This window comes from Platalea leucorodia, assembly GCF_965183815.1.
Source record: "Platalea leucorodia genome assembly, chromosome: 10".
Classification (NCBI taxonomy): Eukaryota; Metazoa; Chordata; class Aves; order Pelecaniformes; family Threskiornithidae; genus Platalea; species Platalea leucorodia.
The window spans coordinates 436,497-453,047 of NC_138832.1; the positions used below are offsets into that span (position 1 = coordinate 436,497).

The 16,551-nt window shown below is 52.8% G+C and overlaps 1 protein-coding gene across 1 annotated transcript; it reads left to right on the forward strand.

Moving 5' to 3' along the window:
* Nucleotides 1–3,964: 3,964 nt before the first annotated feature.
* Nucleotides 3,965–11,793, forward strand: LOC309595772 (G-protein coupled receptor 83-like; the record flags this gene model as incomplete). Its single annotated transcript, XM_082323083.1, has 4 exons — nucleotides 3,965–4,348; nucleotides 5,143–5,268; nucleotides 6,610–6,743; nucleotides 11,199–11,793. 4 exons carry the CDS (start codon nucleotides 3,965–3,967, stop codon nucleotides 11,791–11,793), a joined length of 1,239 nt encoding a protein of 412 aa, XP_082179209.1.
* Between the last annotated feature and the right edge of the window lie 4,758 nt (nucleotides 11,794–16,551).

The window sequence follows — 16,551 nt, forward strand, 5'->3', positions numbered from 1 at the left end:
GGGGATGTGTGTGTGTGTCCCGGGGGTGCGTGTGTGTCCCGGGGGTGTGTGTGTGTCCCGGGGGTGGGTGTGTCCCGGGGGATGTGTGTGTGTGTGTCCCGGGGGGATGTGTGTGTGTGTCCCGGGGGTGGGTGTGTGTCCCGGGGGTGCGTGTGTCCCGGGGCACGACGGCCGGAGCGGGAGCGCCTCCCCCGCGCGTTCGGCGGGGCAGGGACCCTGCGGGGAGCCGCCCCCGGGCAGCGAGGACTCGGCCCCGCGGCGGGGCGCGCCCGCGGCGTTTCATGAATGGAGCGGTGACCCCGCCCCGAGCCCCGCCCCGCCCCCGGATTGGCGGCGCGGGGCGGGGGCGCGGGGCGGCGCGGGGCAGGGGCGCGGCGGCGGGCGGACGGCGGGTGAGTGATGCGGGTCTCTGCGGGCGGGAGCCCGCGCTCGCCGCGCGTGTGCTCTCGCTTGCCACGCGTGTGCTCTGGCTCGCCACGCGTGTGCTCTCGCTTGCCACTCGCTGGCTCGCTCGCGTGCCGGCGCGCCTGGCGGGACGCCGGTGGCTGCGCGGGGTGAAGGCGCCGGGCAGGGCGCTGCGGGCGGGGCGGCCTCACGTTCCCGGGCGTGGAAGGGTAACGGTGCTGCTTCGCGGAGAAGCTGTTGCTGAAGCAGCGGGGAGCGTTCAGCCAGCCTGTGTGACCCAGGCACGGGCAGAGCTGGGAAAAGTTGCGCTGCGGTAAGCTCTTCCTCTCTGGTCTTCACATTATTCCGAGTTATAAAAACTGAAAGCTAAACTCTCTTATTGCATGAAACCATAGTATTTCAGCTCATCAGGACAGCCCGCATTTAAACGCACCCTTTCTCAGGAGAGCGGGGCAGTGCTCTCTGCTGCACCTGCGGCCGTGGCCAAGGCAGCAGCCGCAGCCGAGAGCTCCCGCAGCTGCTGAAGGGGCTGTTTTACTGGGCGCAGAAGGGTCTGAGGAGAAATTCTGTGCTAGAAAATCAGGTTACAGCTCCATCGCTTTAAGCAATTCCAGTCTCCCTGGGCTCCCCAGGGAAGCGGTCACGGCACCACGCCTCTGAGTTCAAGGAGCGACTGGCCGACGCTCTTGGTCGTACGGTTTAGTGTTAGGTGGTCCTGCGAGGAGCGGGGGGTTGGGCTCGATGATCCTTACAGGTCCGTCCCAACTCGAGATATTCTGTGACTCTATGGTTTGTTCTAGAGCCTTCCCTGGAAAGAGCAAGGTTCAGCCATGCAGTGGGTCAGGTCAGGGAACCGATCCAGCTGAAAACACTGTTTATTTGATTTTCACATGGCTCAGCTTTTTGATTTGATTGTACAGGGACCTGGACGTAGGCACAAGAGAAATGGCTGTATGTAGTAAGGAGGAAGAGGTGCCCCCGTTCATCATCCGCGTTTAAGGCCATGGTTCCTCGATCACCCTGAGCTAATCAAGAGTGCAGGTCCTACAGGCAGTCCTTGAGAACTGGGCTTCTCAAACACACGGGTGCTTCAGAAAACCTGCTTGGCTTTTTTAAACTGAGTCATCTGTACAAGGTTTCTTCTTGCTGTCCACCAGTCTGAAGCTCACGGACTGCAAATCTGATTTGACCCATGCGTTGTAGCAGTTTCCTTAACTCGGCCTCCTCTCATGGCAGCAAAGACAAGTTTCCACGTGAGAACCTAATGTAAATCGATGCAGGGAAGGCAATGGGTGGTTTCATCTGTCACACCGCAGCATCCCCTCTCAAGCTCAGCGATGGCATTTCCATGTAGCATGAATAGCCCAGCTGTGCTTATTCAGAGATGAAAGTGGTTCAGCTGGAGCTGACTAAAATCGTATTTCTTTGGTACACACATGCCGCATTGCCCTTACAGCCCAGCGCAGCTCCCTCGGAGAGATGTATAAAGATGCCCACTGAGAGCATAAAGAACGACATCCCCAGTGTTACCGCAGCGGAGAATAAAGAAGTGTGGGGTCCTGCGCGCCTTACCAGGCGTGGGATAGACCTCGCAGGTCCCTTACGGCCCGCGGTGCCCCTCTGCTCGCCCGCCCCAGGAGCCCAGAGGGATGTGGTTCTGCATTCTCTCATTACCCGTGTCAGCATTAAGTCCTTTCTGACCCGTGCCAAGCTCCTGCTCTCAGTGATGTTCTGCAGCAAGGAGTCTCGTGTGCCAACCATCTTTTTCAAACACGGTGAATGACCCCTTTCCCTGGTTTCACCTCTGCTCCCAGTTTCATGGCAGCTCCCCAGGTTCATGTCTTGTGAGAGAGTCAGACTGGGACCTAGTCTAGGGCTGGTCCGATGCTCCCAATGCCATCAGCATCGGGAGAACAACGAGGAACTGAATTGCCTGCTGCATTACAGCTGCTTTGCTCTAGCAGAATCCGCGAGTGTTTGTCATGCGCTCTGTCCTACCCAGGCTCCTTTCACCCTTAAATTTGCCCAGGAAACAGCCATAGCCTCTTTTAAAGATTTGTTCCTCTGCGTCTCCTGGATGATTCCTCCCTCCTTCCACCCCACCAAGTTGCTTTAACATCCACTCGCTTTTGCGAGGCATCCTCTCGTAGGTGCTCCGGCATTCCCGGCGCTCCCCGGAGTAAGCCCGCAAGCCAAAGCAGATTGTATTATGGGAAAGCAGGGGTACAAACACACACAGAGACTCGGTCCCCTGCACCTTATTTCTGACAGAAATCAGTCGATCTCTGACTCCTGCTTGGTGGTGCTTGCGGCCGAGGCCGCTGCCGTGACTGGGAGGTGTGCTGGTTTGGGTCTGCTGGATGTCTGCTGCGGGCCACCGCCTGCCACGCCGGAGCTGGCCGCCCCGGGTAGCCTGCCAGGCCGCTGTGCGGGAAGGCACCGGGGAGCCTTTTAGCGCTCTGAAAGCTCTGCTTATTAATGCCTCACACCGTGTGAGGTCCATTGATTCGTGGACGCAGCCGCGGGGCTTGACGGGAATGGCACATACCAAACAAAGCAGCCACCCCCTCGGAGAACCCGGCAGAGCTTCTAGCGAACCTGTCCTCCCATATGTAGCAGATCTTTAAAACCAGTGTGCATAGTTAATAGGTTCCACCTAACATCAATAGATCAATGCAATCTAAAATAAGTAGAAATATCTAAAAATGGATATCAGTAAAGGTGAGGAAGCAGGGATTTTTGTCTCTAGGGAATTGTTCTTGTGCATCTAGCGCTGTGTGTTGGTTTGTTTGTATACGGTGTAAGTTGCTCCTCTGTGAGTTGCATGCCTCTGCTGCTAAGTCTCGCCTTTTGCAGGAAAGACCGTTTTCTCGCTGAAACCGAAACGCTGGAAGCAGAATTCAGTTGCTGCTTGGAGGAGAAAATATGAGACAGAATAAAGTCAACTTCTGATGTGATTTCCAGGTTCTGGATCGCTTTAGGATAATTGTTGGGGTTAGATGCAGACAAAAGCTACCTCTGCTCTTAAAAATGATCCCGCAAATGGCTCTGCCTTTACATTTCAACAGAAAAGAGCCAGGTGTTTTGAAGTAGAGGATGAAAGCACCACTAGCGCAGCCTTCTGTGGAACTTGGAGGAAAAATAGACTCAGGTGAGAACAAAGAAGAAAAAGCTGATGTGGGATTAAAACAACTTCAAACCCCATCTCAGGTTTTCCCACATTTGCTACATGTAATAACTAGCTCTTCTCTCCAGCCCACCTGTGGAGCTATTGCTCTTCTTGATATATGAAGGGGTTGAGAGCGTGCGCTCCCAAACCAGCCCCGCTCCGACGTGCCTGCTGGAACTGCTCCCCCGTGCTGCCTCTGCCCTGGGGAACCCATCGCACCTTGGAGGCTCCCTCCAGCTTTCCGCTTTAAGGTGGTGGTTGTAACGGCAGCTGCATCTTCACCAGCTTCCTAGAGAACCAAGCAGCTGAAGCTGATGGATCACTTGCTGTGTCAGCTGGAGCTGTGATCCCGGCGGCCTCGAGCCGAGTGAAGACTCAGGTGAACCCACCATGCCTCACTTGCTGCTTCAGTCATACAGCTCACAGATGGTGGGGTTTCTTGAGGGGTTTGACCATTACTCTTCCTTGGCCAAACTCATGTCAATCTACCAAGCAACCAACAGGACCACCTTCAACTGGACAGACAGCCGCATTGTTGAGTGGGAGAAATTTGCTGAGCTGGCTAAATACGAGCCGGAATCACAGAAACCAACAGTGAAAGCTCTTCTAATCGTGGCATACTCGGTCATTATCATCATGTCTCTCTTTGGGAACATGCTGGTGTGCCACGTGGTGCTGAAGAACAAGAGGATGCACTCAGCCACCAGCCTTTTCATCGTCAACCTGGCAGTGTCTGACATTATGATCACGCTGCTCAACACGCCTTTTACCCTGGTAAGTGGCCCACCGTGCTGTCCCTTCAGCCAGGAGGGGAGTCTCTCTCAAGAATGCTCTTCTTGGTCACACCCTCTCTGTGCATGCTCTTCCAGGACCGAGGCGTGAACCCAACACAATCAAGTCTAATAGACAGCTCTGCCAGGCAAGTAAAACACTGTTCAGCAACCTGTGGGCTCCCTTTGCTCCGTTAGACTCTGTATCTCCTAAAAGACTCTAAAGTCTCTCCAAGCATGCCACCAAACCACAACAAGAGCTTCTTGGGGAATGCAGAATAAGTGCCTGGATGAACATGTGCTTCTAACCTACACGCAGGGAAGCACTAGAGAGTCACACTTAAAACTTAGTGGGTCAAAACCACTTGAATGCCAGTCACACTCGGGTGACTGGAACAAAGTAGTCAAGCTTTTCAGAGCTGCCAGTTGGGTAAAGCCTTCAGTGAAAACTCTCCAGACCTTAAAGGGCGTTTGCGTGACCAAAACTTGGTCCACTTTTTCCAAATATAGTTGTTAGTGTAATCAAAAAGCCATTACCGCTGTTCACAACTGGTGTTTATATGAATAGGCCAGGCGGGCTGCAAGAGCACCACTCATTTAATCTGTGGTTTTGACCTTATAAACTCTTACATAAAGGTGTTTCAAAATCCAGTGTAGCCGATCTTTCTTTGGGCTTCAGGTGGAGCTGCTCACAGCCAGCCAAAACCCATGTGCCAGCTTAGGTGCAATCCAAAGGGTTTCTCCGTGGATTTGTTTTCAGTACATTTGCTGGCTGATGACCTGTTGTTTTCCCCCCAGGTTCGGTTTGTGAACAGCACGTGGATCTTTGGAAAGGCCATGTGCCACATCAGCCGCTTCGTGCAGTACTGCTCCCTCCACGTCTCCACGCTGACCCTGACAGCCATCGCCCTGGACAGGCACCAGGTAAAACGCTGCCCGTCCGCCGTTCCCTTGCAAGGCTCTTCCCAAGCCCCTGTCAGTCTCGGTTGAGCCATGGGTTCAAGGCGGCTGAATCTTGGGGATTAACCCCATATCCAGTGAGAAGGCTCTAGAGCTAAATTCAAAGACGCCCCTGGTGTGGCCGGGGTAGGAAGGTTTGATGGACTTCTGTAGGCTCCCAGGTATGGGACAAGAGGGAAAAAAATAAATGTGGCATCACAGGTTTCACAGGACACTCCCAGACTTTCAGTGGAAAAGGGTGAGGATGCCTTTTTTAAGTAGTTTGAAAAGAGCCAGGTCCAACCTAGCCCCCGAGTATGGCAGGGCAGGTTGATTCGAGAGGCTTTGTTTTACATGGGGGGGCCTGAAAGACAGCAGAGCCAGCGCTGAGTGCCAAGTGTTACTGCAGCTGTACAGGGAACTTCTCCAAGCTTTTTAGTGTGCCACCCAAACCCCATAGAACACCAGGCTGTAGCATCCCAAGCTTAAATTCTGATTTAGTTGCCTGTTTGTTCTTCTGCTCTTGCTGTTGGGCGTTTGCTGCATCGTCAAGTTGCAGGACAGTTGGGGTAAAAAGAAATTCTGAGACTAAAGTCCCGGGGTGTAACTACGGGACTAATGCTGGACTGGTATAAAGGGGAGCGGCAGTGGGAAATCTCTGTTGGAAACACTGGGAGGACACTTGGGAGCTGTGGGAGGACTGGGCCCACCACCGGCCCACAGCCAGGCTGTGCCAGCAGCCCCGGCGATAAACGCTCGCTGCGTTACCGGTACGGGAAAGGGAGGGCGGCCCGTGCCACGCGCTTATCTCTAGCAGTCACTCTCCGTTCCTGTACTGTCAGTCAAACGGTATCTTCCAGACTCTCAGATTCTGTGAGCTCTTTACCTTTTCATCTAACAAAGAAAATTTCATAAAAGGTGAGTTAATGCCTCAAAAGAGGGGAGGAGGGCTCAGCTTCATAGGTTCAGCTAGAACAGGAGACATCTCTTTATGTAATTCATATAGAATAAACAAACGTACCCACAAGTGGAGAGACTTGTGTAGATATCTTCTTTATTCCTACCTAATGTAAGCCACAATTTAAGGAAAATGGTCCTCAGAACAAAACAGAGGAAAAAGTTTATTTGAAAGGACTTCTGAGCAGATTGAAAAGTTCAAGGTTTCCCATTTTCCAGGTCGCTCTAATAAGCAGGACATTTTCCTAATCATGGCTGTCATTTTCTTAACAGCATTAGATCATGTCAAAAAATGCCTCTGCCGTGTGCACTGGTGAAGGGACTTTGCTTTCCCGTGTGATAAGAGTCACGGCGAAGTCTCTGTTGCAGGTCATCCTGAACCCGCTGAAGCAGAGGATGTCACTAACGAAGGGAGCGCTGAGCATCTCTGTGATCTGGCTGATGGCAACCTGCTTCTCCCTACCCCACGCCATCTATCAAAAGCTTTTCCAGTATAACTACAGGTGAGTTATTTCGCCTTCCAAGCGAGCGAGAAGAGGTCCGGTGATAGCCCTCTGTGGCTGCGGCTCCCAGCGGTGAGAGCGGCTGGAGGGGCTCCCAGCCTTGGGAAGGGACGTAGTGGAATCGGTGGGAGTTCGTGTGTGGATGAAGCCTCGCTTCCCACAGCAGAGGCCTGGCCCGCTGGAGGAGCTGCCTGGCTCACTGCAGGGCACGCACGTCCTCGGGACCTGGGTTTGCTTTCGCCATCTCCCAGCCTCCTGGACGAGGGGCTGAGTCTCGCCTCCCAGCCTCAGGCGGGTGGGAAGCTGGGCAGCCAGCGCAGCCCGACCGGGGCACGGCGGGTTGGCGAGACAAACCTTCTCCAGTGTCATGGTACCGTCAGGAGGGGCTTGGTCCCGAGAAGGCCATCTGCTCCCGAGGGCCTTTCCTCTTCCCTCCTCACGCTCGCTCAGCTCCTGAGACCTAAGAAGACCATGTCTAGCCAACTTGCTCAGGCAAGGAGGAAAGAGAGAGCTCAAGCTGCAGTTTGAGAAAGAAAGAAAATAAAACTCATGGTGTAAACATCTGCTACTGGTCTTGCTAATAAGACTGTACAGAAAGAACAGGGAGGAGAGGATCGCCTTTGTGAGTCAGCAGGGCCACGAAGCCCAGGTCTCCAAGACCTCATACGCTGATTCACGCATTGTAGCTTCCTTGCATTTCATCCATCTGGATTTATGGAACAGGACCAGCCTTCCTTAAAGCTTGAGGCTCCTCTGCCCAACATGAAAAATAAACATGAAAAGCAAAAGAGGAACCTCCACCTCTTCCTCTGCAGTGAAGGGCTGGTGAGAGGAACAGGGCTTCGACAGGGAAACGAAGTCGTCTCAGGGTGCTGCTTTGCCTTGCCCAGCAGGGAACGGAGCTCTTTGCTTGGCTGAACACAACGACAAAAGCTATTAAAAGGCAATGAAGTGGAATTTCACATGCACGTGAGGACTTCTGAAGTATCAGAAGAAAGTGAAGGTTCTGACCTAGAGGGAAAAAAAAGAAAAGAAAGAAAGGAAGAAAAAAAAAGCTTATCTTCCCCCCGCTTCCAGCTGGTCTAGTGATGGCATTCATTGCTGGGAAGTCACCCTCTCTACCAGGTAGAAATCAAGAACCAGAAGTTCTGGGTTGGTTTGCCCTTGCAATCTTTTGTTCCCCCATGGTGTCCAACCTGTTCTGGTCCTCTCGTCCCCACCAGCCTGTGGCACTGCTAGGACTCTTCCTGGCTAGAAAACAGCCCGTAATGCTGCACAAACTGGTGTTTTTCGTGGTGGTCTGTGTCACGCTGCTGGTGCCTGCATTTCCCAGGAATGCCAGGCTGGAGGCCAAGGGGATAGCCTTACAGGGGACAGTGTTCTCAACCTGAGAGCGGCATCCCAGGGAGCAGGGTAAGGAGGCAGTAACAGGCAGCAGGAGAAAGATTTCTATTGCCGATATTGAGCTTCTGTGTAAAGGACAAATACCTTTCTTCCTACAGCACAGCCAGCTCCCTCCCATCAGCATGGCAGGGAGAGCGTTTGGCTGCCCGCACGGGCTCTTTATTGCTGTTTGTATAGGAGAGGTTACACCAAATGGGAGTGTGATCTGGGGCTTCGCAGCTCTTCCTTACTTGTGCTTCTGATTGATTTCACCGAGATGCCTCCGTGGGGGATATAATATCTTCAACTGCTTAGACTTTGTAAACAAAGTGCTGGGTTACTCCTGCACTCGCGTTGCTTCGCAGCTGTGCTGAGGGTATTACTGAACAAATGGCTTATGAATGGACCCGGGCCGCTATCTGTTTCACAGCACCTGTCTCTGCTCATCCTTTGGCGCAGCCAGAGGAAACCTGGCCTCGCATCGGCATGAGGCAGCTCAGCGATATAAGGACTTCCAGGACGTGCTATTCTCATCCCTGCTTTCCATTGAATAAAAATCGCAGTTGTAATATTGCTCGTAATAGCTCCTGTGGGGCCCGGAGCTCCTGAGAAGCCCCACCAGGGCGCTGCTGGGGTCCTGGGGACAGGAGAACACGGGCTCCACCAGCACCAAACCTCTCTGCCTGCAGTGCACAGGAGCGTGGCCAAGTCCACCGTCATCCCAGAATTTACCAAAATACAGCGTCCTGTCTGGCTTTGCTCTCAACAGCCTCTTCCCTGAAATAATCATGAACCTCTGCTACAGCTCCGTGCCCCTCCTTTAGGTGGTGAGAGGGAAGGGGGCAGCGAGGGCGGCAGCTCATTTTTTGGTTACCTGCGGGCTCGCTCTGCTGCCCGCTCCGTTCACATGCGTTTTTAGGCTCCGCAAGCACCGCAGCATCACCCTCGCCAGCCTTCAGCTGCGATGGCTGCAGCCCCGACGCTGTCCCGAGCTCAAGGCGTTCACCAAACGGCCGGTTCCCGGGGCGCGGTGAGGGATGACCGCCCCGCTCCACCCCGTCGTCCCCCGTCGGTTCTGCGCTTTCTCTGCGGCTTTGCTCTTCGGCCCTGGCCAGGAAGGGTCTGACCCCACGCTGCGGTGTCACCTTGGGTGCTGTGCTTGCTTCCCCTGCCAGATCTCCGGTTACTTTGGCAGGTCCCCTGCGGCAGGCAGGCAGGCAGGCACAGCTGCCTGCAGGCAGGGGCTGGCCTTGCCTGTGCCGGCGGTGAGCCAGATCCTGGGGGAGGGAAAGGTAGGGAGCGAGGTTCACAGAGGATGATTTTCCTTCTGCATCGGTTCCCCTCTTGACAAACATCTTCGGGGTCCTCCACGGCCGTGCTCGGTGGAGCTCTGCTCCCCCCGCTTTGTCAGCCCTCCGACAGCTGTGCACAGGCCCTGCTCGTAGCCGTCCGTCTTCAAGCAGTCCTCTATTTGTGGCACAAAAGCCAGCTCCAGAGGTTGAAAACAGGATATTAAAGATGTTAATCAATACTGCAACAAATAACGCAGCTTGATGGGGACTAAAGTCTGTGCTGAGTACAAGTGAGGAGAGGACAGCAGCTGAAGAGAGAAGGGCAAAATGGAATAAGAGGAAGAAAAAGAGGGGGAAAAAAGGAAAGAAAAGGAGAAAACATTCACCGGGAATAAATGTGTGAGTGCTCCCTTCTCCTGATGTTTCACCATTTCCAGTCACTGTGGGATGCGGAGGGGACACGGGGCTCTGCGGAGGGTGCTGGGGTGCGTCAGCTGAGAGCTGCTGCCGGCCAGAAAATGCAAACAGAGCCTGGATCTGCCGGGTTGAGCGGGACAGATTGCTGAAGCGCTGTTAAAATAAGCCATTGCATAGAGTTAAACTCAATTCTTTTGTTAGCTAACCATCAGAAGTGAAACTGTCAGGCTTAAGTTAATCTTGAGTTAAGCAACCAGGTTTTCTAATCATCATGCCTGTTTTAAGATGTAGCGATAAGGGTTTGACAGCCTGTCTGCTGAAAGGCCGACGCAGACGGGATGGTTGGTAGAGCAAGGAAGGCGTGCTGGCCGTGCGGGCGGGCTCGTGCCTGCGAGGCTCTCACCTGGCCCCAGCCTCCGCAGCCCCTTCCCCTTCCATCAGTAATGGCTTTGACCTCCCAGCTGGTGCAGCCGTTTTCTGCTCCGGCCGAGGGTCCTGTGCCTGCTTGGGGCACAGAAGGGCGGCCGTACCCGTGTAGGGCACGGACTGCAGATCCAACGCGGCAAAGATGAGCCAGAGCTATTGCAAGCGTGCTGTGGCGGTGATCCAAGCTGTGCCGTGACTCTGCCTGCCCCAGGAAGATCAGGTCAGTTGTGCTCGGCCAGACAACAGCTCTCTCAACCCTGGTGCAAGAGGAGTGGCACATCCCAGGCTGGATTTCTGGGTGGGCACGTTCAGGGAAGCCTGGGCATAATGTGCCCTTTTTCCAGGTGCATAGGAATCGCCTGTGGGACTGGAGAAAAGCAGGAGTTAGGTGGGTCTCACCCACTACCCTCTTTCCTCCTGCGCTGGGTTTTTGGGGAAGAGGAGACCGGCACTGCCATGCCTCTGTGCCCATGCACATGGGGAAGGGGCAGATGCAGCCAGGTCAGTGCTTCTTTCACAGTCGCCCCTTTTGTAAGAACGGGGTGACTTTTGCCATGCTAAGGGGACACGAGGGACTCATTCAATTAAAATCAACTGCAGCTTCTAAGAGGAAACTCCAGTTTGTCTTTCTAAGAATTTCTTTTATCAGACAACACAACAGTTTAAGGGGAAAGGAGATAACGATACAGGGTAGCCAGGCTTATCCTTGGTGAGACGGACACAGAGAACATCATGAGAAGACTCTCTGGGAAGCAGAGGTTTGACTGAGCTTTATTTTGTTGAGGTGAGCAATATCTGGCCCTCCTCTGTCCGTAGTACAAATCTGAGGAGGTGGTTGGGGGTGGTGTGGGAGCCCCATTGTGGTTTGCCAAATTAGCAGCATCCAATTTGCCCAGCAACGGCCACATGCTATATATGCGTTTCTTTGTTTCTCAAGGGAAGCCACTGTCCGGAGTTTGTGCCTCCCTGATTTTCCTGAGCCCGCAGAGCTGGTCTGGAAGTATCTGGACCTGTCTACCTTTCTCCTTCTTTACCTCCTGCCTCTGCTGATCATCACTGTCACCTACACGCGCCTGGCCAAGAAGCTGTGGCTCCGCAACGCCATTGGAGACATCACCACGCAGCAGTATATCGCCCACCACAAGAACAAGAAGAAGAGCATCAAGATGCTGATGCTGGTGGTGGTGGTCTTTGCTGTCTGCTGGTTCCCTCTCAACTGCTACGTCGTGCTCATCTCCAGTCTAGGCATCAAGACGAAGAACTCCCTCTATTTCGCCTTGCACTGGTTCGCCATGAGCAGCACCTGCTACAACCCATTCATCTACTGCTGGCTGAACGAGAGCTTCCGCTCGGAGCTCAAGTCCCTGCTCTGCATGTGCCAGAAGGTGCCCCGGGCTCAGGACAACGTTCTGCCGCCCGTGCTCACGTCCTGCCGCGAGGCGTGGATGGAGCAGGCCAGGTACGGGAAGGGACCCGCCTCGCAGGCCATTTGCTCCACCGTAAACATCCAGACGGCCAACACAGACCTGTGAGCCGAAGGCCTGAGGTGAGTTAGCTGGATTCGGTGGACATCAAAGGGCATCTCCCTGTTTCTCCCCAGGAACTGATGTTGCTGCTCTGGTGTTTTACTACTGACTTTTGAGTTGTATCGCGGTAGCACCCCCTTTACTCGGCACGGGGGGAGCACAGCCTCTCAAGCACCCTCCCTGCCAGCCCACAGCGGGTCCGAGGAGCAGGCGAGTGTGCAGGGGACATGGAGGCCCACAGACAGGGTGATTTGCTTTTGGGGTTTCCCATCTTATCACTAGCAGAGGCAGTGGGACCTGGGTTTCCATCATTGCTCGCGCTGTCCCAAGTCGCTGGCCTGTCTCAGCGCTCGTAACACGTGCCACGACACCAACGGGGCTTTGCAGAGCGGCAGAAATGGACCCGTTCTGACACGTGTTTGAAGGAAGGTCTTGGACATCCGAGTTGACTCCATCCATACGGAGTTTCACCAGATAATTTACACCAAAGCCTCCCAGCAGAGGTAAGGGTTGTCAACAGCAGTTGCCCCTTCAGGCGGTGCTGCTCCCCCTCCCCTCGCTCCTGCCCCGGCTCTGTCCCACCCTCCCTCTGCCGCTGCTGGAGCTGCCGCGCCAGCGCTGGAAGCCAGCCCCGGCCGAGAGGGGAGCGGGACCGCACGCCCGGCAGCAGCCTCAGACCGCACTCAGGCGGACAAATTTAGTCCATTGAGAATTTCTTTTTGTTTTTATTATAAATATATTAATTCAGGAAATAAACCTACACTGACACTAAACAAAAGGCCACAAAATATTTCATCAGGGCTGTAGCATTCGCTAACTGAGGAATGAAATAATTCTGTGTAATTACTAATTGCTGTAAAAGAGTTTCATTTAAAAAACGGAATTGACTCTGACTAAGAGGGAAGGTTTTGTTTACAGTCCTGGGAAAAAATACAGTTTAATTTAGCTACGCTTGGGAGGCAGGTGAAAAAAAGAATACAGAACAAAGGAAAGATTTAGTACATGAGAGAGATTAAAAAAAAAAAAAAAAGACATTAAAGGCAGAAAGAAACCAGAATTGCTACGGGATTTCACAAGCGGTGTGGAGCAGTGGCTGGGCACTGGGGAGCGGGAGCTGGGAGGACCTCCTGGCCCGGCCAGCGATATCCCTTTCCCCATCGTGCCATCCCTCTTGAAAGTTGCACCAAGACCAGAGAGGCCAGACTGCCCCTCTCCGCTTCCCTGGCTGAGCTTGAGCAAGGGACTTCTCTTACTTGGAGAAGACAGACAAAAGACAGGAAGATATTTATTACTTACTTATCCGTCCAGACTTTGGGTCGAGTAGTCATAAGTCTTTTGCAGGAGTAAAGCTATGTGTGTTTTGAGCCCTGACAGCTCCTGGGTAGTCCTTCAAAACTCAGTGCTGGCAGCTGGTAAGTAAGTGCTGCAATGGTGACAGAGGCTCTGGTATGCACCAGCCGGGGTGGTTGCTCTCTGGTCCTCAGACCTGAAATTCATAGGAAAACACTGTACTCGGCAAAAAAACCCAAACAAACTGCTTTGGATAAAAAGCATTCGGTGTTGGTGCGGCCTCACCTTGAGTATTCCACGCAGTTCTGGGCCCCACGATTTCAGAAGGATGTGAAGGTCCTTGCATGCATCCAGAGGAGGGCAAAAAAGCTGGTGCCGGGGCTGGAAGGAATGTCCTCTGAGGAGCGGCTCAGGACTTTGGGTTTGTCTAGTTGGTGAAAAGCCGGTGACGGTTTTCAGTAGCTTAAAGGCAGTCATGGCTGCTCGGGTCAGGGATGCTCCTGGTCTGCCCTGGCGACAGCCCGGACTGAGCTTCTGCTTGGGGAGGAGGCGGGGGGGACCCGGGTCACTGGCGGGGATGGGGACGTGCTCCCACCACCTTCCTGGGGGAGGATAAGACAGACCAATGAAGGGAAACTAAGGATTGATTTCTTTCCTCCATTTGCGCAGTGAGAAGGAACAGGAGAGAAAGGAGAGGAGGTCCTCACTTCCAGGCCATTTGACCCCACTCAGCCACGTCCCTGCACCTCAGGTGTACGCTGCAACATCTGCACGAGGAGGAGAGAGCAGAGCATCGTGAGCGGCAGCAGAAATGGATGAATACACGATCCCTGAGGCACTTCACTTGGACACGAACAATTATTTGAAAATGGGAATTTAAGGCAGCCTGCTGCTGGGTGCCGGCACTGCCCTCTCCCTGTGCAGAGCGGGGTCCGTTTTCAGTTGAAAAACATCGTTGTGAGTTTTTCAAAATGTTAAAAGCATCTCTAATTAATGAGCATCACCTCGTTTAATTATTAAGAGAAGCTGTCATTTGCCTTTTTACTGTTCCTTGCTCCTTCATCAACTTTTAGTGAACGGCTCTCGAACTACCGTGTATTCCACATTATTAAAATATTATTTCTTCCCTGTGGAAAGGTGGATGTCAGTATGGAGTTTTTGGTTTCCACTACAGAAATGTAGCAGCCCATTTCCACTCAAATATCTTCATAAGTTTAAGAGACTTTTTCCCAAAGATTGCAAAAACCAGCATCCTTCATCCTTTGGTTGCTGTAGCACAAGTTTTTAGCATGAGCTGAGGATGTAAATGAGAGGCAGTTATAAGATACAGCGAACAGGCTTCTTTCCCATACTGGAAAGTTTCCTTTGAGAGTGGAAACGTGGGAGTTCAGCAACAGTTGGGTAAAGCGTGGAGTCACCCAGGACCTGGCCTGGAGGCCGGAGGGGACAGCCCCGCGGCACCGAAACCTCCACTCGGTGCTTGCTCTGGGTCCAGAGGACTTGATCTGCACTGTTGAACTTCCCTGACGTGCTCTCGCAGGGCCCCTTCAGAAAACAAGGTTTAAACTCACTCTTTGGCAGTAGGTAACAGATTCATGCCGACTAATAAGTGAAAAGCAGGAGTACCCATCTCTCTAGTGCCGTGGCAGTAGCGCTAAGTGAACTGTGATAGCAGCATCCGTCAGTTAATGAGGCAGACGCAGAGCTCGGTTAGCTGTGATTCATGGACTTAGTTGCTGTTCACAGTTATTCAACTGATTCAGACAGATACTCATGAAAAACACCACTGGTGTCACCCGAAAACCATGCAGAGTTTAACAAAAACACTCACCTAAAATTTTGTCCTGGATGAGCATATTCTTTATTTGCCATGCTTTATTGCCCCAGGCAAAACTTTCCAAGGCTCTTTGAATAACACCCGCAGAGCAAACATTTCACAAAGAAACAACAGAAGATGGAAAATCGCACCCTGCCCGCCCGCTCTCTGGAACAGCCCGGGGAGCCGCGCGCGAGCCAGCACCCCGGTGGCGGTGCGGGGGTGGACTTCCAGCCCCGCGCTCAGCCCGCTGCTCTCCGTGGGCCTTTCCATCGGCTGCTGTATGGTGCAGCGTGCACACAAAACTCACACAGTTTCTAAAGAGATATTTCTATGTTTTCGTTCAATATACATATTATATCTTGGGCTTCTATGAAATAACCATAGCAACAACACTAACTAACTGTGATATCTTCCATGAGAAAGATTAAGCTGTGGCTCTTGCTGTGATTCTGAAATGAAATCTACCTCGCTGTTGGCAAATTCTGGGGTAGGAGCCAAGCCAGGGATTAAATCCCATTCCCAGGGCTGTTCTACAGTGCAAGATGGATAGCTAGGAAATTTTCAGTAGTTTCTTGAGATGTTTGTCCAAGAATGCTGGTAGAGACCAGCCGCTGGTTTCCTCAGAAGCAGCCAAATTTCTGGGAAGCAACAAGCAAACCTTGGAGTCGTACCTGCCCATCAGCCCTTCAATACGAGAGCTGTTCTGGGAGCCCGTCACGTCTAGTAGCTATGGGTGAAGCAGAAGTCTCTTTGAACTCTCTTTACCTGGTGTTGAGTCCATCTTTAATATTTCTTAAGGTGTTGTTTGTTTTTTTTTTGCTCCCTTCCTTTCTTTCTTTAAACGGCTTCATAATCTTTTTCTGGAGGAATCAAAGAAAGACCTCATTCCAAAGAAGTGGGTCTCTCTTCATACTCCCTTGGTCTTCTGCTAAGCCATGTAATTAGCTATCATCTCTTGCTGTGAAAAATAACCTAGCTGGTTTTCCTTGGATCTGTCAATCGTAGCATCTCTTCATTGCTGAATTTTTCTCCCCTAAATGGGCATGATGTAAGAGCTGACTGTATTGCATCTTCGTAATGGCTTAGCTATCTAGACTGGTAATTATCAATGCCTGACTGAGATTCAAAGCCTCGCACGCTTTGCCCACTGCCTCGAGGCTCTTGTATCTCTTGAGGATGCCCTGCCTAACACAGCAGCACTCTCTCAGCAGCATTCAGGCAAATGATAGGATGCACGACATCATAAAAAAAAAAAAAGATAAAAACTGAGCTATGCTGTTTGACTTGGGCAAGGCACAGTGACTGTGGGGCGAGAGACAGCCTCTCTGCTGGACTGCAGGCGCAAGGCTTGCTGCAGCAATCAGAGGGCTTACCTAGCCAAGGCCTGGAAAGGAGAATCTAGGAAATTCTGCTTTTGCTGAAGCAGGTCAAGGTCTGAGCCAACTCAGCAGGTAGAGAGATGCTTAAACATTCAGTAATTTGTCTTCAGACATGCTGCTCCCCTGTGGGAATGGCTTCCTGAGTGGTGCCGGAGGCAGCCCGGTGTCCGAGGTCAATAGGACCAAGGGAAAGTGTCCAAAAGCGGGACCACGGCTTCCCGCCGGGTGCTTTCCTCCCCGTTCCCGGCAGGGCTGCGCTAGCAGGCTGCTGTGGGT